At 42.4% G+C, this 19059-nt stretch overlaps 2 protein-coding genes across 4 annotated transcripts in view; one reads left to right on the top strand and one right to left on the bottom strand.

The window, feature by feature from the left end:
* Window positions 1–6714, bottom strand: part of LOC108177586 (guanylate-binding protein 4-like) — a 33860-nt gene extending 27146 nt beyond the window's left edge. The window contains exons 1-3 of one of the 3 annotated variants that reach the window (XM_070078121.1): window positions 6463–6714; window positions 4312–4507; window positions 198–325 (exon numbers count right to left, since the gene is read on the bottom strand). In XM_070078121.1, coding sequence (XP_069934222.1) covers window positions 198–325; window positions 4312–4501 — 318 coding nt within the window. In that variant the 5' untranslated portion in view covers window positions 4502–4507; window positions 6463–6714. Of the gene's footprint in view, window positions 1–197; window positions 399–4311; window positions 4508–6441 lie in introns of all 3 variants that reach the window. The other 2 variants (XM_070078124.1, XM_070078123.1) reach the window with 2 other exon arrangements.
* Window positions 1–9607, top strand: part of LOC138843111 (guanylate-binding protein 7-like) — a 123935-nt gene extending 114328 nt beyond the window's left edge. The window contains exon 14 of the mRNA XM_070078108.1: window positions 9474–9607. Coding sequence (XP_069934209.1) covers window position 9474 — 1 coding nt within the window. The 3' untranslated portion in view covers window positions 9475–9607. The remainder of the gene's footprint in view (window positions 1–9473) is intronic.
* The last annotated feature ends 9452 nt before the right edge of the window (window positions 9608–19059 follow it).

The raw sequence follows: 19059 nt of genomic DNA, 5'->3' as shown, positions 1-19059 counted from the left end.
AAAGAAGAAGAAGAAGAATCCCTCTTTATTACATATCAAAGTATTTGAGGCTTCTAAGGAAGGTTGAGAAACTGAATTTAACCTTATTGCTCGTTAATGGATTTGTGGTTTGGAGAAATGTGTCAGAAAAAGTGAAGTGATGTGGCAAATAAAAATATATGAGCACAGTTGAGGGCATAGAACATTGTCTGGCTTACCTTTTCCACATCGCCCAGGCCCTCAGTGTCCAGGAGGACCAGGGTGTGGTTTGGCTTGGAGGGGTGGGGCACGCACCACATCCAGATGCCCTTGGTTTCAGATTCTATGGTGGAGCCCAGAGGGAAGCCTGAAGGGAAGAGGACAATTAAAAAACCCCGAGAGCAGGCTGACGGGGTGGCCAGGGGTTATATTCATTAAACCTGTAGGAATGCAAGCGCTGGTCAAGAAATGGGTACTTTCTGAAAACAAATTTTATATGTACATAAACACTCACACACACACCCATAAATATACATAAAACTATGTGTGTATATATATGTGTATGTGTGTGTGTGTGCATGACTTTTTTTTTTTTTTTGACAGGCAGAGTTAGACAGTGAGAGAGAGAGACAAAGAGAAAGGTCTTCTTTCCGTTGGTTCACCCCCCAAATGGCAGCTACGGCCAGTGCACTGCGCTTATCCGAAGCCAGGAGCCAAGAGCCAGGTCTCCCATGCGGGTGCAGGGCCCAAGCACTTGGGCCATCCTCCACTGCACTCCCGGGCCACAGCAGAGAGCTGGACTGGAAGAGGGGCAACCCAGACAGAATCTGGCGCCCCAACTGGTACTAGAACCTGGGGTCTGGTGCTGCAAGTGGAGGATTAGCCTAGTGAGCCGCGGCACAGGCCATGTGTGCATGACTTTCTCAAGAAATGCTCTTTCAAAGACTCAAACAACTCATGGTAGAGCTGGTATAAGTCTACTACCCCACGTCATTTTATCTGAGACTAAAGAGCTCTCTCACCTCCCAGCCTCTCCTAGGGCTCCATCAGTGGGAAGCCTCACAGGAGACAGGAATGCAGGCATGTGTTCCTTCTGCTTCCACCTTGCTGGGCTTCAGCGTCCCAGTGCCTCAGTCCTCTATCTCAGGTCACAGCTCCTTTCATGTGGCTCCAGCCTACGGTTCTGGTCTTGACCATGATCTGGCATCTACTCTTTGCTTGTCTCTTCAGACTATGGGGAAGATAATGCCCCCTGGACATTGTTATTGCCCTCCTGCGGTGCTCTCTGACATTACACTGTTTCTCTGTACCCCGTACATTGCATTGTAAATCCCTCCAATGAACTCTCCTCAATTATTTTTGAATTGATCGTCCGTGCCCTACCACAACTTAGTCTGATACATTCCAGTTTGTATTTTTCTCACTCCCACATCTTCCCCTTCATTTTTTCTCTTTTCTCTTCTTCAAGCTAATTATGAGTCCTGTGTGGTTACCCTCAGGAGGGAGATATAAGTGAATGGAAAGCAGCACAGAGCTGTGAGTCCTGTTGGCCCTGCTTTCCAAAGGCTGAAGCCCACAAGGGGATGGTTTGAGGTTCATGGCCAGGAACCAGTGGAAGGTTTTTCTTGTGCTCTGGGTGCTCTCTCAGAGAGGACAGAAAGCCTGAGATGTTTTAGTCTTTTCTGCATTATGGTAATAGCTGATTGCTGACTGATTAATAGAGAAAAAGTCCAACTCCCCCTTGCAGAAAGGACAAGTGTGAATGGAGAGGATTACTTCATAAAGTTTGTGGGAAAATGAAGCTAAATGGTAAGTTAGTTTATCACCAAACATGTTTAAATCCCTTCACATGTTTATTTGCAACACACAATTTCCATGAACATTTTGAGGACTCTCAGTCACATGAATTTGAAAAACATTTACCACCAAAAGTAAAATATCTTTTAGTTCTATGTTCTACAACATTTTTGAAGTGCCTTCATATAAACACACAAGCACACATACACATGCACAGTGAGTCACACTCTAAGAGAGACAAATAGTCATCTGGTTCTGCTCATGAACCTGGACTGGGAGTGATTCTCATTTTTTCCATTTTTCCTAGGATATGGCAGAGTGGTTGAGTCAGAGTTCAGATGTTTAAAGCATTTTGGAAGCACGGATTCTCTTAGTAGAGTACAGAGAATTTACAATATTGCTCTTTAAGGCTGTCTTGAGTGAACAACAAGAACAATGTTGTTGAACCTTTAAGTCTGATATCTGTCTCTTACAGTTCTAAGTTCTATCATTATTCAAAGAGTATCCTAAAAAAATATGTGATCCAAGCAAGTGAAAGTGCATTTTGCAGACTGATGATGAAAATGTCTCTAAGGAAAATTAAACTTTGTGTCTTAGGGTCAATGGAAGATTGGAAGTAAAAAGGGGAGAGGGAGAGAGAAAGCAAAAGCAGACAAGGAGGGAGGCCTAGAAGAAGGTTGGGAGAGAGTGATTGAGGGAAAAAGTGAGAGAAAGAGAGAGAGAGAGAGAGAGAGAGAGAGAGATGGAAAAAGATGCAAGATCTTCACAGTTTAGTAGTTTAGTCGACTAATGGTCAATCCCTAATGACACTGAGCCAGGCAGGAAGTCAGTCATTAGGGGTGAAACTATTGCATAAATTTAGAGTAGAACCAACAAATATGCGAACAAGCACATTGTCCCAGATGTCAGTAAAAGCAAAGGGACAACTGGTAGGGAAAAAGAAAAAAGAAGGCTTCATAAACCAGGAAATACAAATGGCAAATAAATATGTTAAAAGAAGCTCACACTTAATCATCATGAGATAAATAATATATAACTACACAGTCTAGAGATAAGCCCAATTTAACATTTGTCTCATGTTACTAAATTTATGCAATGTGTAGTGTTTTCCATTGCTATTAACAAACATGTAAATTGCACACAAAACTATTTAGTATTATCAGGAAAGGCTGGAGACAATTATCTCTGATGCCCCAGTTACATTCCTGGGTATCTTGTAAAGGGAAGATTTATACATATTCACCAGGATATAAATACAAGAACATTCATGACTGTCATTCATAAACAATACTAACTACAAATATTACTAATGTTCATTAACAACAAATGTATAAATAAGGTGTAGTATTCTCAATCACATAATGTAAAATAGTACAACTCAATAATTTAACAATATATATAATATCTAGAGGATTCTTGAAAGTTTTGCTGAAGGAAAGATGAGAGACACCCAAGAATAAAATCACTATAATTCCCTGTAAAAAAAAGTGTTAAAAGAAAGGCAAAAGTCTTAGAGTGTATATATATGCTGTAGAACTATTGTTAAAAAGCAAGAATGGGAAGAGTGTACATGAAAACCAAAATACTGATGAGCTCAAATGAGAGTGTAGGGGGGTATTATTTGGACCTTTTAGTTTTTGTAAAGTTTTTAATTCTTGATCCTGATTACATAGGCATTCACTTTATATTTATTAACTTTATGTACATGTGTACATTATATATTCTTCTGTATGTGTTATAGTTTACATATTGGAGAAAGTTTAATATAGAAAGAGTAGGGGAAATAATTTATTATGGCACGAAGCAAAATAGAAGGCAATGTAGCTCAATTTTGGTATTGAATATAGAGTAATTCTACTATGCATGCTTTTGAAATTTACTTTTTAAAAAGTTTTAAAATTTTATATGCTACTTGAACTAAACATACAGTTGGTGAAAAACTGATGGGAGAGGAAGAAAGAAGTAATTACTGTAGCTCACCTCATGGGCAGGTTATAATGGATGGGATCAAGATGACCAGCATGTAGTTGGAGCGGTGGTTAAGATGTTATTTGGGACAACTTTATCCCATATCATAGGGCCTGGTTCAAGTTCTACCTCTGCTTCTCATCCAGTTTCTTAATAGCACATACAATGGGATGTAACAAATGGCAACTCAAGTACTCAGATGCCAGTGAATCCTGTATAGAGTTCTAAGTGCTTTTGGCCTGGTCCAGCCCCAGTTGTGAGGGCATTTGGAAATGAACCAGCAGGTGAAAGATCTCTGTCTGTTTGTGTCTCTCTGATCTTCAAATAATATAAAAAAAAAATGGTAAAAATGTAAAGAAAATGAGGTTGACTGGATCTTTTAGAAGGGTTGGGGAAATCTTCATTAATGGACTAGAGAAGGAGATTTTCTGGACACATATAGTTGAGGTAAAAATTTGGAGGTGAGAAATAGAAGCTTTCTGCTTTGGAGGAGTTATGCTCTTCTTTAAGGTGACAGGGACAAGGTGTGATCAGCCTGTGTTGTCACCGGTGTCAAGTAAATGACCCTTGCCCCAGGCCCACACTCACCATGTTTCTGTCCTGCCAGGCGATTCATGAGGTAGGATTTGCCTGTACGATACAATCCCACAATGGCCACCACCACCACAGGCTGAGATATCTGGTTAAGAATCTCCAGTGCTTTAGGATTTACTTTCAGCTGCTCTTCCCAATTTTCCACTAGACAGATGGGGGTCTTCATGGTGATATTAGTTGCCATGGTAACCTGTAACCAAGAAAACTCATTTATTGGAAAACAGGATCCTGAAGTCATAGCTAGTGGTTATTCAAAGCAAATGCATATGAACTTTCTGCCTGTGGAATGCATGTCAATTTGCTATGTCCTGTATGTCTCTAAAGGAAAAATATTTCATCATGTCAAGACCAAGGACAGATGCCTCATGTACATTGTCTTATTGTTTCTACAAGAACTCTAAAAAACTCTGCCTAGGTTCTGTTAAAATAGAACAAGACAAAGTACTAATGTCAGCACCTTAAAAACCACTACTATTTTGGGGGTAAGTAGAGGAAGATTATGATATGAAGGAAAAAGGGAGTGGTCAGAAAAGATTCTAGACATCCAAAAAAATTGTGTCTCTCATTAATTTTCAAATATTTCACGAGTACTTACTATAACTGATAGCAATTCCTGTATTAAGCAGCTCTTGCCTAGTTTGAGGAGACAATACACATAGCAATAAGGAAAAGAAAGCAGGTTAAATAATGGTAAGCTCTCAGAAGAAAATATGCAAAGATCAGGAATAGGGGTGGTTGGGATTGAATTTATATTTTGAGTAATCAGGGAAGAAATCCCTGAGAAAATCTCCCAGTGATTTGGATTCCAGACCTCGATGAGGTCCGGTGCAGTGACTGGTGTGAACTGAGCAGGAGGGATGGAGGAGGATCCTGGAAGAAGGCAGAAAGATGAATTCTGCAGCTCTTCTCAAAACAGGCCCTGGCAGAGGTCTGGAGTAACCCGACAAATACCAGGGACCAGGAATTTCTGTAACTGAAATAAACAGATACCTGGCTGTCAGAGATGGGGAAGAGATACAGGAGCCAGGGTGTCTGGGATCTGCCCAGCTCTGACAGAATCCCTCATCCTAGTGAAGGGAGAGATTCTGACAGAACCCCTCATCTTGTCAGGCTTCAGGAACCCAGAGCTGTCCCGGGATGTCACAGCACAGACGCTGCTCTTGGACTGCCAAGGTGCAACCCCAGGGTTCAAACTCTAGGGTTCATTGCCTGGAAATGGACTTCACCTTTGTAAGCATAGACTTTCTAATCAGTGTTACAGGAAAGCGAAAATGATTGCCCGATTCATTCATGTGATGCTGAGAAAAACAATCTCAGTGCAGGTATTTTTAAATTTTCAGGGATAATATTTTCCTTCTACAGAAAGCAAGTTAAAATTATTAATATATTCCAATTTGATTTTTAAGATGAAAATTATCAGGATATCTGTTAAAAAATCACCAATTTATTTTCTAAGAACCTTTAATTACAATTCTTTTTTTGTAGGTAGATGGGAGCAGAATTTGGGGAGTGAAATCTGAGCTATTCATTGCTGTGCACAAAAGAAAATGAACTATAGGATTGTTTTAAACTCAGAGTAAAGATTTTAATAGTTTTGGGAAGAAACAGATTAATTTACGATGGTTTTAGTTTCTTCAATGCAAAATATTCCGAGATACACAAAAACAAGTATTAGATTCTCTCTCTCTCTTTTTTTAAATTGTGACTGACTGATAACCCAAAGCAGAGCCTCCTCAAGGGAGCCTGAATGTGAGTCGCAGTCCCAGAAAGGGCTTGTCTGTTATATATAAGGGAGTGCGATCCGTCCCTCAAGTTCCCCTCAGGACCTTCACTGCAGCCTATGGCGGAAGCCCCAGGAGGAGCAGCGCATGCTGGGAACACAGGTGAAGCACTCTGCTTCCAGCCAGGCAAAGATGCACAGCCGCAGGGCGACAGCGCCCGAGGTCTCAGAGCCATCCTCTCCGTGCCCCTGCCCACCACCAGAGCCAAGCCTAAGCTGGAATTCCTGGCTATCTTTGTCCAGAAGGGAAGGAGAGGGGAGGGGAGGGGAGGGGAGGGGAGGGGAGGGGAGGGGAGGGGAGGGGAGGGGAGGGGTCCAGACGCCAAGCACTGCTGCGCACTTACCTGGCCAGGGTGCAGACTCACCTCTTGCTCTCTGCTTCTGGTCTGGCTCCTTTCGTTCAGGAGATGAAAATAAAGCGCACCTGACCTTTCAACTGAGGGCCATTTAGGAAAACCGAAACTGAAGCCACACCTATTAAGTGTGGAAAGTATTCCACAGGAAACATGCTTGTAGAAGGTAGCTCCAGGGAGGTCCAGGCTGCCCACCAGTTTCTGAACCTCTGCCCCTGCTTCTCCCAGCTGGAGCCCCTGTGTCTGTGTCCAAACGGCCTCCCTTCACTCAGACAACAGCATCCTTGCCACATCTCTGGTGGCCACCGCAGGCACCGCCTGGGTTACACCGCACACTCCTGGGCTAGCTGACTGCCCCGGAGAAGAGGTCCAGGGGCTTGCCCAGGGCCTGGCAGGGACAAGCGCTGTGTCCTCTGAGATGCAATCCGGAAATGCTTGGCAAGGGGCCGCTGGAGGGGGCGCCCACCCTGGCTGCTGCTGGGAGTTGCTGAGGAGACACAGGCAAGCACCCTGTGTTCCAGGCAGGCCTCAGAAAGGGCCCCTTCACACCTCCCAGGCCCTGGGAGGGTGGCTCAGGTAAGCTGAAGAATGTGTCTCAGTTTTCCCTGGGAGCGCCCACTCCGGACCTTCTAGGTTCCCACTGAAAAGAACAATCCTTAACATTCCTTAGATGTCACAGCGTTCACATAATCAAAGGTGACAGACTTCAGTGTTTGAGGTGGGCAGAGGGGAGCTGTCCATCAATACTGTGTCAGAGGGGACAGCAGCACCCAACCCAGGAGTGAGTGGAGGCCAAAAGGCCGCACACTGGGAGGCGCAGGGCAACACACCATCTGAACTATTTTTATGTGAATAATTCCTCTGTGCCCAGAGACCCCTAACATGACAGTGCCTTGCCCATTGCTGATGCTGTGTTTAACATGTGTCTAAGAATAAATGGAACAGTTGAAAGAAATCTTAAGGGGCCGGACTGTGGCGCAGCGGGTTAATGCCCTGGCCTGAAGCGCCGGCATCCCATATGGGCACTGGTTCAAGACCCGGCTACTTCACTTCCAATCCAGCTCTCTGCTATGGCCTGAGTAGAAGATGGCCCAAGTCTTTGGGCTCCTGCACTCATGTGGGACACCCAGAAGAAGCTCCTGGCTCCTGGCTTTGGATCGGCACAGCTCTGGCCATTGCGGCTAACTGGGGAGTGAACCATCAGATGGAAGACCTCTCTCTCTCTCTCCTCTCTCTATGTAACTCTTTCAAATAAATAAATCTTTAAAAAAAAAAGAATTCCTAAATAAACAAGAATTACCTAGAAATTATTAATGAAATCAATGATTTTTGTTTACATGAAATCTCTCTCATGTTATACATCTGCATTTTAATAATTATAAAATAATTTATATTCATGAATAGAAATTCATAATTAACTGTAATTGATGAAAAACATTGACTCATAAATAGGATATCAATACCATTAATACTATTAAATTTGAAGTATCTTCATACACACATATTATAAGCATTTATAAATGTTTCTATTTATAAATATATTCCTTAGAAATAGTTAAATCATTGGTCATCAACATTTCTAAATTAATTCACAGCAGTAGATTTACTTAACCTGGAATGGAGTAGGATGGTAGATGGAAAGCTCTGTTACTAGTAAACATTGACAAAAGCATTCAATTGTCCCTGGAACTATGTTCTGGTTGCCTGAGATAAACAATAGATATAATTAGAAGACAGCTGATTTCTGGGTATCAACTCCATTTTAAAGAAACCTTGCTTGCTTTCACTTTCCATTTCATTTGAGAGAAGATGAAGTTTGCATCTGAGTCCTGAAATGGATACCAGAATTTGCTTTCATGCAAAACCTGCCAATGACTTTAGTTGTTATCCTTTGCATAAATACTCAGCTTCCTGGCTGAGAAGGTGAGCTGAGAAAAAAGAAAAGCCTGCCCATTTTAGCTGCAGTCATTGCAGACATTTGAGACGTGAATGAGTAGATGGCAGCCATCTCTGTCTTTGTCTGCCTGGGTGTCCCTCTTTGTCTCATAGTCACTCAAAAATATAAGATTATGAACTTTAAAATTTCTGGTAGACAATTTTAAAAGAAACAGCGAGAAGAAGGGACTCTGAACTGAACCTGAAGAGTAAAAGGAACTATTCTGTCATTTGGGTAGGTGGGATGTAGAAGGGGCCAGTTCACCAAGTGTTACACAGGATCGGTTAGACCTTTTATTCTAATCCATAATCATTTTCAGCAAGTATGCTCTTTGCTCCTCCCAGGGACCATTAGGTACACAAGTGCCTCATGAGGCAGGGCTCCGGCTCCATCTACAACAGTGACATCTGACAGCTGAAGGGCACTGTCATGAGCACGCGACTCTGCCTCTCCCTGATTAAAAGGCAGATTTCATCAGTTCCCGCAATTTGCACAACTTAGAGAGGGCTTCATATTCAAGTATCCACATAAATAATCTTCCATTTAAAAATGTACTTTCATCACAGAGAAATTAATGACTATAGTTACATTTGTAACTACAATTTGCTGGATTATAAACTCTGCTTAGAAGAACTCCCACTCTCCAACTCCCACCTATCAGGGGACTCTTTCAATCTATTCTCGGGTCATCTGCAGCATCCTTGGAGGAAATTTGTGTAACTACTCTAAATTTTGTGTCCACAATGTGTATCCCAGGGAAGCCAGAGCTCACAACAGGATACCAATGTGTCCCTCCAGATAGGGACACTTGTGGGTATTTGTGCAGCACAGGGGACAAATCTGTTGGAATGTGTGGAAACATTCTGTGGAAAAATCTCCCAAGCAGCAGACCTGTATTATTTTAAGGAGAAAAGTTCTTAGTTTCCCTTGTTCATCTGTATTTTCCATTTACTTTTTTAAACCATTACTTATAAAATTGAATGCATTAAAAGGATCATGTTACATATTGAAAAAACAATTTCAGATCATTCATTATGCCAGCCAATAAATGACTAAGGAATAAGCTGTTGAAAACTCATAATTTCAGATTGGAGCTGTGGCATATGGGTAAAGCCTCCGCCTGCAGTATCACATCCTAGATGGGTGCCAGTTCGAGTCCCAGGTGCTCCACTTCCAATCCAGCTCTCTGCAATGGCCTGGGAAAGCAGTAGAAGATGGCCCAAGCGCATGGGCCCCTGCATCCACGTGGTCCTGGCTCTGACTCAACCCAGCTCTTGCTGTTGCAGTCATTTGGGGAGTGAACCGGTAAATGGAAGACCTCTCTCTATCTGTCTTACTGCCTCCCTCCCTCCCTCCTTCTCTCTGCTTCTGCCTCTCTGTAACTCTACCTTTTTTTTTTTTAACTTTCATTTAATGAATATAAATTTCCAAAGTACAGCTTATGGATTACAATGGCTTCTACCTTGCAAATCAATAAAATTTTAAAAATAAACTGATAGTTTCTGCTCATCCATATGACAAGGACCCTTAAGCCAACAGGAAAGTAGTACAAAGAAATGATCATGTGACATCCTTCCAGAGGTAGGGAAACAGATGGCTTGGGTTTCCTGCAGGTCAAGTTGGGAGAAAATGTTGTCCTCCATCTCCCTCTACTCAGTCACATTCTGCAATCCACTGAAGCTGACCAATTTGTTCAAGCTCGTACTGAAAAACAAGACTTGCTGTTACTTTTGATTCTAGACTCTTCCTCAGATTTACTGAGTATTTGACTGCATATCTAAGGAGTTATGTTTCAAGAACAGCATGTGAAAGTTCAAAGCTTAGCAGGACATCTGGACTAGCAGTTAAGATGCCAGTTAAGACCCTGTCTCATATTGGAGTGCCTGGCTTTGATACCCAGCTCTAACTCCTGTTCCTGGCTTCCTTCTAATGCTGATATGGGAGGCAGCACTGCTGAGTCACGTGGTGTGGTGTGTATAAGATGAAATGTTACTTGTAATATTCAACCACCAAACAGATCTCAGATCATCATGCTAAGTGAAGTAAGCCATACCCAGAAACACAAAAATCACATATTATCTCTTACTTGTGAAAATAAAAAGTATAAACATGGTGTGGATGCTATATCATTACAGATAGAATTATAAATATTGCTTCACTGAATTATGCCATGTAAATGGAAATACACCCTTCTTTCCCCAGGTTAAAAAAAAAAAAGAGAAACTAGTTCCAGGAAGCATCATACACCCTACAGGAACCTGGGAATGTATTTGAATCATACTTAGGTCGGCTTCTGTGGAAACATCCACACAATGAGACACATTCTTCAGCTTACCTGAGCCACCCTCACAGGGCTGCGCAGGTCAAGGGGCCCTTTCTGAGGTCTGCCTGGAGCCCCGGGTGCTTGCCTGTGTCTCCTCAGCAATCCCCAGCAGCCGCCAGAGTAGGCGCCCCCACAAGGGCTCCATGCCAGGTGCTTCCTGTTTGGATCTCAGGAGGATGAACTGCTTTTCCTTGCAGGCCCCTGTGCAAGCCCCTGACCTGCAGGGAGGTCAGCTTGCCCAGGAGTGTGCGTGTTACCCAGGCAGTGTCTGTGGTGGCCATTAGAGGCAGAGGCTGCTCTTGTCTGATTGAAGGGTGCCGGAATGGACAGAGGGACAGGGGCTCCATCTAGGATGAGCAGGGGCACAGCGATTCAGAAACTGGAAGCCCAAGACTTTCTTGGCCCCTCTTCCTAGAAACCACGATTTCCTGTCCACTTGTAAAACACAGCAAACATCTCAACCATTACCAAGAAAAGCATAGATTTCGCTTTCGGTTGTCCTCCACTCAGCCCTTATTTGGGTGGCGAGAACAGCGGTGTGTGTAGGAGGAGCCAGATCAGGAGCGATGGCAAGTGGTGAGCACAGGCAGAGGAGAGCTTGGTCCTGACTGTGGCGCCCTGGTCAGGTAAGTGTGAGGAGGAGCTTCTTCTTGGCCCCTTCCCTTCACTGACAGTGACCACCAGGAATTCCTAGCGCAGCCTACTTAGGAGTGGTGGGCGCAGGCAGCAGGAGGACTTCACAGGCCTGGTGCGAGGCCAGCGGGTGCTTTCTCCGGACCCTTTAGTATCTCAATGGATTTTAGAGGCTGCAGCCCTGTGCCTGCTGTGCCCAGGATGCCCTGCTGCTCCTAGGGTTTCCAATCTGGGCTGCAAGCAAAGAGCTCTGAGTAGAACAATGAGGGAAGGATCCTACCCGCTTATGTGCAAAGGGGCTGAAGTCCTTTCTAGAACCCAAATCCTCCTGCTTCCTCCTGCCTCCCTGCTCTTGGAGCTCTTTATGCTAAGTGAAGTAAACCAGCAGACAAAGACCAGTCCACCTTTATTGGGCATTGCCTCAAATCTCCATTACAATATGGTGCCTGGTGGATTTTCGAGGGGTGTGTGTGGCTACTGTGGGTAAGCTATCTAAGATCAGACCACCGGCAGGGATAGGTCTGCTTTAGTTCCAGACACATGGGCAGTGCGTGATCCCTGTACTTTGCTTAAGATGCCACTGCACGTGGTCCGCCCACGCCTGCATGACCTTTTTGCTGGTTGGCTCCCCTACTGCGCATGCCTTTTGTAAGCCTTATAAACCTGTACACTTCCTCAATAAAGTAGTTTCTTCTTCGACAGAACTCACGGGTTCTTGCTGCAGTGTGCTTGACCCGTCGACCTTACCTCTCCAGTTCACTTTGCCAGGGAGTGCTTGTGCTGTCCCCTGCTGGTCAGGAGCTAGCCTCAGGCTTAAGACCCCAACAAGTGGCACCCAATGTGGGGCACGATGTACTCAAAGGAGCCCTAAAGAAGGACTGACTCTGGCCCGAGAGGACTAACTCTGGCCTAAGTGAAAGTATTGGGTGACGGCTAAGCGAGGCTCTGGAGGTAAGGTATCCCAGAAAGGATAGGGCAATCTCATGCTAAGTTTGGTGACCCAGTGCCTAAGGCACTGAAGTACATACTAAAGACTCAAGGCTTAAAGCCACACCAAAAATCTTACACACCTAAGCCGGTTAATATGAAACACATGTTCTGGTTGGCCTTTGATGAGGAGTATCAGGCGGCTCATAAATCCCCAGAGGCAGTTAAAACTAAGGTAGAGCCTTCAGGTGTGGTGGTAACCCCTGAAGGCCCAGTGCCGCCTCAATCCATGGCCCCTCCAATTACAGAGGGGACCTTTAGCCTAGTGCCACCCATGTGGCCACCCCTTTATGGGTATTCCCCTCCCTGGGATTGTCTGCTGCCATCTTATAAACAGTGCGCCTCCCCAACCCCATGACCAGTCTGCTAGGCCCCAGCGTGCAGTCTTCCCTGTTAATGGGGGACCACAGCCTTTCTCTGCACTCTCTTCCTGTCAATGTGGCCTGCCTCACCCATGCAGGCAAGGCCAGATATCTCTAGGGAGAGTGCTTCCTAGGGCTGCTTTTTCCCTCTCCATTTCCAATTCAAAACCCCTCCTAAATGGGGGGGGGGGGAGGGAGGGAAATGCCTCTGGCTACTGCTGGCCTTACCTAAGGGAGCAAGAACCTTAATCCATTAACCCTTTCCAACCTGATGGGTCTTTCTCTTTGCAGTTAATGGAAACCTAAGCAATGGGCTCCTACACTGATGATCAGCTCTTTTCTGTGCTGCTGTCCCTGACTTAGCTGATGAGAGTTTTCACATGTCTTGAAGGTTTCATATTTTTCTATTGTCAGGACTGAGTCTTGATTGGGAAAACTACTATGTGAAGTTGTTTACGTTATTTGCCTGTCTTTAATGTTTGAGTGATTACATTAAATCTGATCAGATCTAACCCACAGCCTTGGTTAAAATGCTCAGGTTAAACGTACTAACTTTTGGCTAAATGGTTTGACTCTCTAACAGTTTAAATTCTAAACGAGTCTTCCAACTTTGAGGCTTCCAGTCAGATGCCTTGAACTCTCAAAGGATAAGACTCTAGATTTGTTAAAGTAACAGCTGTTTGAGTCAATTCAGATTATGCTGAAGAGCCATTCCCCTCTGGCCCAGATGAAGTAACCTTTGTCCTACTTAGAGAGTTAATTCTTAGAAGTAGCCTTTGCCCCATGTAGAGTGCTAGTTCCTAGAAAGAGCCCTAGGCACCAGCTGTCACTTGAGATGTGGTTCACAGTGAGAACCCCGCCTCGAGGCTTTGCAATAACTCCTAGTTGCAGGGCACCTTCTGGCCAGCAGCAGATATCCCACCCTAAAGTCTTAAAGTGACTCCTGCGATAGCCAGAAAAATTTTCCCGCCACTAACCCCCTCATTTAAATCCCCCAACCAGTATGTGACTCGTGTGTGTATCATTTAAACCATCCAATTAGCATGTAAATTGTGTGTATTAAGTAAATTGTGTGGTTTTTCCCTTTAAAAATGCTTGTTAACAACTGTTCAGGGCTTCTTCTTTGGATGGCTTTGTGCTGTCAAGACATTTGTGCGCAGACATTGAATAAATCCTCTTGCGTGTTGCATCTACTGGATTGGAATCTGAGTCTTTGGGGTGCGCATCTCGACGTGTTGGGGTCCTGGTTTGGGAACCCAACAATGCAAAGTGTATTAAAGTGTTGTAAGTGATGTCAGACCTATGTTGTATTCATGTTTTTGCTTTCCAGCTAGAGTGGTCTTATAAAAGTAAGAGTAAGTTCTGTGTATACAAGCCTTTATGTTGTTAATTAAAGTAAGCCAATACAGATTGGTTCAAAAAATAGGGTTAATGCAAACACCCTTTAGTTTGCCTGGTTCACTTGCTCAGTTTTACACATCTTTGATATGCTTTAAATTTGTTTCTTTTACAGATCTGTATTTGCAAAAACTGTAACATCTCTTTTTTGTTTGTTTATTTGTTTTTTTTATCTTTTATTTAATAAATATAAATTTCCAAAGTACGACTCATGGATTACAATGGCTTCCCCCCCCCATACCGTCCCTCCCACCCACAACCCTCCCATTTCCCACTCCCTCTCCCCTTCCATTCACATCAAGATTCATTTTCGATTATCTTAATATACAGAAGATCAGCTTAGTATATATTAAGTAAGGATTTCAACAGTTTGCTCCCACACAGAAACATAAAGTGAAAAATAATAGATGATTTTTTTTAAATGATGATGAAATCAGATCAGACCTATTGTCATGTTTAATCCCAGTGAGAGTCAAGTTGGGAATTGATAGTTTCTTTTTTCTTTTTTCTTTCTTTTTTTTTTTTTTTTTTACAGAAGATCAGTTTAGTGTACATTAAGTAAAGATTTCAACCATTTGCACCCCCATAGAAACACAAAGTGAAATATACTGTTTGAGTACTCGTTATAGCATTAAGCCTCAATGTACAGCACATTAAGGACAGAGATCCTACATGAGGAGTAAGTGCACAGTGACTCCTGTTGTTGACTTTACAAATTGACACTCCTGTTTATGGCATCAGTAATCTCCCTATGCTCCAGTCATGAGTTTCCAAGGCTATGGAAGCCCCTTGAGTTCTCCGACTCTTATCTTGTTTAGACACGGTCATAGTCAAAGTGGAGGTTCTCTCCTCCCTTCAGAGAAAGGCACCTCCCTCTTTGAAGACCTGTTCTTTCCACTGGGATCTCACTCACGGAGATCTTTTTGCCAGAGTGTCTTGGCTTTCCATGCCTGAAATACTCTCATGGGCTTTTCAGCCAGCTCCAAGTGCCTTTAGGGCTGATTCTGAGGCCAGAGTGCTATTTAGGACGTCTGCCATTCTATGAGTCTGCTGAGTATCTCACTTCCCATGTTGGATCACTCTCCCCTTTATTTATTCTATCAGTTAGTGTTAGCAGGTACTAGACTTGTTTATGTGCTCCCTTTGACTCTTAGTCCTTTCATTATGATCAATTGTGAACTGAAATTGATCACTTGGAATAGTGAGATGGCATTGGCACATGCCACCTTGATGGGATTGAACTGGAATCCCCTGGTATGTTTCCAACTCTACAATTGGGGCAAGTCAGCCCGAGCATGCCCCAAATTATACATCTCTTCCCTCTCTTATTCCCACTCTTACGTTTAACAGGGATCACATTTCAGTTAATTTTCAACACTTAAGAATAACTGTGTGATAATTACAGAATTAAACCAGTCATATTAAGTAGAACAGACAAAAAAAATACTAAGAGGGATAATGTATTAAGTTGTCCATTAACAGTCAGGGCTATGCTGATCAAGTCACCATTTCTCATAGTGTCCATTTCACTTCAGGAGGTTTCCATTTTGGTGTTCAGTCAGTTGTCACCGATCAGGGAGAACATATGGTCTTTGTCCCTTTGGGACTGGCTTACTTCACTCAGCATGATGTGTTCCAGATTCCTCCATTTTGTTGCAAATGACTGGATTTCATTGTTTCTTACTGCGGTATAGTATTTTTTTTTTTTTTTTTTTTTTTTTACACATTAATGTTTATTGCAGCTCAATTCACAATAGCTAAGACCTGGAACCAACCCAAATCGCATCAACAGATTTTATAATTTTCATCGTAAACATCTTTAACATCCTTGGTTAAGTTTATTCCAAGGTATTTGTTTTTGTAGCTATTGTGAATGGGATTGATCTTAGAAGTTCTTCCTCAACCGTGGCATTGCCTGTGTATAAAAAGGCTGTTGATTTTTGTGCATTGATTTTATATCCTGCTACTTTGCCAATCTCTTCTATGAGTTCCAATAGTGTCTTAGATCTTACTGCGGTATAGTATTCTAAAGAATACATATCCCATAATTTCTTTATCCAGCCTACCGTTGATGGGCATTTAGGTTGGTTCCAGGTCTTGGCTATTGTGAATTGTGCTGTGATAAACATTAGGGTGCAGACCACTTTTCTGTTTGTCAATTTAATTTCCTTTGGGTAAATTCCAAGGAGTGGGATGGCTGGGTCGAACGGTAGGGTTATATTCAGGTTTCTGAGGAATCTCCAGACTGATTTCCATAGCGGCTTGACCAGTTTGCATTCCCACCAACAGTGGGTTAGTGTCCCTTTTTCCCCACATCCTCGCCAGCATCTGTTGTTGGTAGATTTCTGTATGTGAGCCATTCTAACAGGGGTGAGGTGAAACCTCATTGTGGTTTTGATTTGCATTTCCCTGATTGCTAGTGACCTTGAATATTTTTTCATGTGCCTGTTGGCCATTTGGATTTCCTCTTTTGAAAAATGTCTATTGAAGTCCTTGGCCCATCTCTTAAGTGGGTTGTTGGTTTTGTTTTTGTGGAGTTTCTTGATCTCTTTGTAGATTCTGGTTATTAACCCTTTATCTGTTGCATAGTTTGCAAATATTTTTTCCCATTCTGTCGGTTGTCTCTTCACTCTCCTGACTGTTTCTTTTGCAGTACAGAAACTTCTCAATTTGATGCAATCCCAATAGTTGATTTTGGGTTTGACTGCCTGTGCTTCCGGGTCTTTTCCAGAAATTCTTTGCCTGTGCCAATATCTTGAAGGGTTTCTCCAATGTTCTCTAGTAACTTGATGGTGTCAGGTCATAGATTTAGGTCTTTAATCCACGTTCAGTGGATTTTTGTGTAAGGTGTAAGGTAGGGGTCTTGCTTCATGCTTCTGCACGTGGAAATCCAGTTTTCCCAGCACCATTTATTGAATAGACTGTCCTTGCTCCAGAAATTGGTTTTAGATCCTTGATCAAATATAAGTTGGCTATAGATGTTTGGATTGATTTCTGGTGTTTCAATTCTGTTCCATTGGTCTATCCATCTGTTTCTGTACCAGTACCATGCTGTTTTGATTACAACTGCCCTGTAGTATGTCCTGAAATCTGGTATTGTGATGCCTCTGGCTTTGTTTTTGTTGTACAAGATTGCTTTAGCTATTCGAGGTCTCTTGTGCCTCCATATGAATTTCAGCATCATTTTTTCTAGATCTGAGAAGAATGTGTTTGGAATCTTGATTGGGATTGCACTGAATCTATAAATTGCTTTTGGGAGAATGGACATTTTGATGATGTTGATTCTTCCAATCCATGAGCATGGAAGATTTTTCCATTTTTTGGTATCCTCTTCTATTTCTTTCTTTAAGATTTTGTAATTCTCATCGTAGAGATCTTTAACGTCCTTGGTTAAATTTATTCCAAGGTATTTGATTGTTGTTGTAGCTATTGTGAATGGGATGGATCTTAGCAGTTCTTTCTCAGTCATGGCATTGCTTGTGTATACAAAGGCTGTTGATTTTTGTGCATTGATTTTATATCCTGCCACTTTGCCAAACTCCTCTATGAGTTCCAATAGTCTCTTAGTAGAGTTCTTTGGATCCTCTAAGTACAGAATCATATCGTCTGCAAAGAGGGATAGTTTGACTTCTTCCTTCTTGATTTGTATTCCTTTGATTTCTTTTTCTTGTCTGATGGCTCTGGCTAAAACTTCCAGAACTATGTTAAATAGCAGTGGTGAGAGTGGGCATCCCTGCCTGGTGCCAGATTTCAGTGGAAATGCTTCCAACTTTTCCCCATTCAATAGGATGCTGGCCGTGGGTTTTTTATAAATTGCTTTGATTATATTGAGGAATGTTCCTTCCACACCCAATTTGCTTAGAGTTTTCATCATGAAAGGGTGTTGAATTTTATCAAATGCTTTCTCTGCATCAATTGAGATAATCATATGGTTTTTCTTCTGCAGTCTGTTAATGTGGTGTATCACATTGATTGTCTTGCGCACATTAAACCATCCCTGCATACCAGGGATGAATCCCACTTGGTCTGGGTGGATGATTTTCCTGATGTGTTGTTGTACTCTATTGGCCAGAATTTTATTGAGGATTTTTGCGTCTATGTTCATCAGGGATATTGGTCTGTAATTTTCTTTCAGTGCTGCATCTTTCTCTGGCTTAGGGATTAAGGTGATGCTGGCTTCATAGAAAGAATTTGGGAGGATTCCCTCTTTTTCGAATGTTCTAAATAGTTTGAGAAGAAATGTAGTTAGTTCTTCTTTAAATGTCTGGTAGAATTCAGCAGTGAATCCATCTGGTCCTGGGCTTTTCTTTGTTGGGTGGGCCTTTATTACTGTTTCAATTTCTGTTTCAGTTATGGGTCTATTTAGGTTTTCTATGTCTTCATGGTTCAATTTTGGTAGATTGCATGTGTCCAGGAATCTATCCATTTCTGATAGGTTTTCCTGTTTGCTGGCATACAGGTCCTTGTAGTAATTTCTGATGATTCTTTTTATTTCTGTGGTGTCTGTTGTTATGTTTCCTTTTTCATCTCTGATTTTATTGATTTGGGTCTTTTCTCTTCTTTTTTTAGATAGTTGGGCCAATGAGGTGTCAATTTTGTTTATTTTTTCAAAAAACCAGCTTCTCGCTTGGCTGATTTTTTGTAATGTTTTTTTGGATTCAATCCTGTTAATTTCTTCTCTGGTTTTAATTATTTCTCTTCTCCTACTAGATTTGGGTTTGGTTTGCTGCAGTTTCTCTAGGTCCTTGAGGTGCGCTGAAAGCTCATTTATTTGGTACCTTTCCAATTTCTTGATATAGGCACCTATTGCTATAAATTTGCCTCTCAATACTGCTTTTGCTGTATCCCATAAGTTTTGATATGTTGTGTTGTTGTCTTCATTTACTTTCAGAAAGTTTTTGATTTCTCTTTTGATTTCTTGAATGACCCAGTGTTCATTCAGGAGCATGTTGTTCAGTCTCCATGTGTTT

This window comes from Oryctolagus cuniculus, chromosome 7, assembly GCF_964237555.1.
Source record: "Oryctolagus cuniculus chromosome 7, mOryCun1.1, whole genome shotgun sequence".
NCBI classification, from domain to species: Eukaryota; Metazoa; Chordata; class Mammalia; order Lagomorpha; family Leporidae; genus Oryctolagus; species Oryctolagus cuniculus.
Note: the sequence above shows the minus strand (reverse complement) of the source record. Positions and strands in the feature narration are given on the sequence as shown.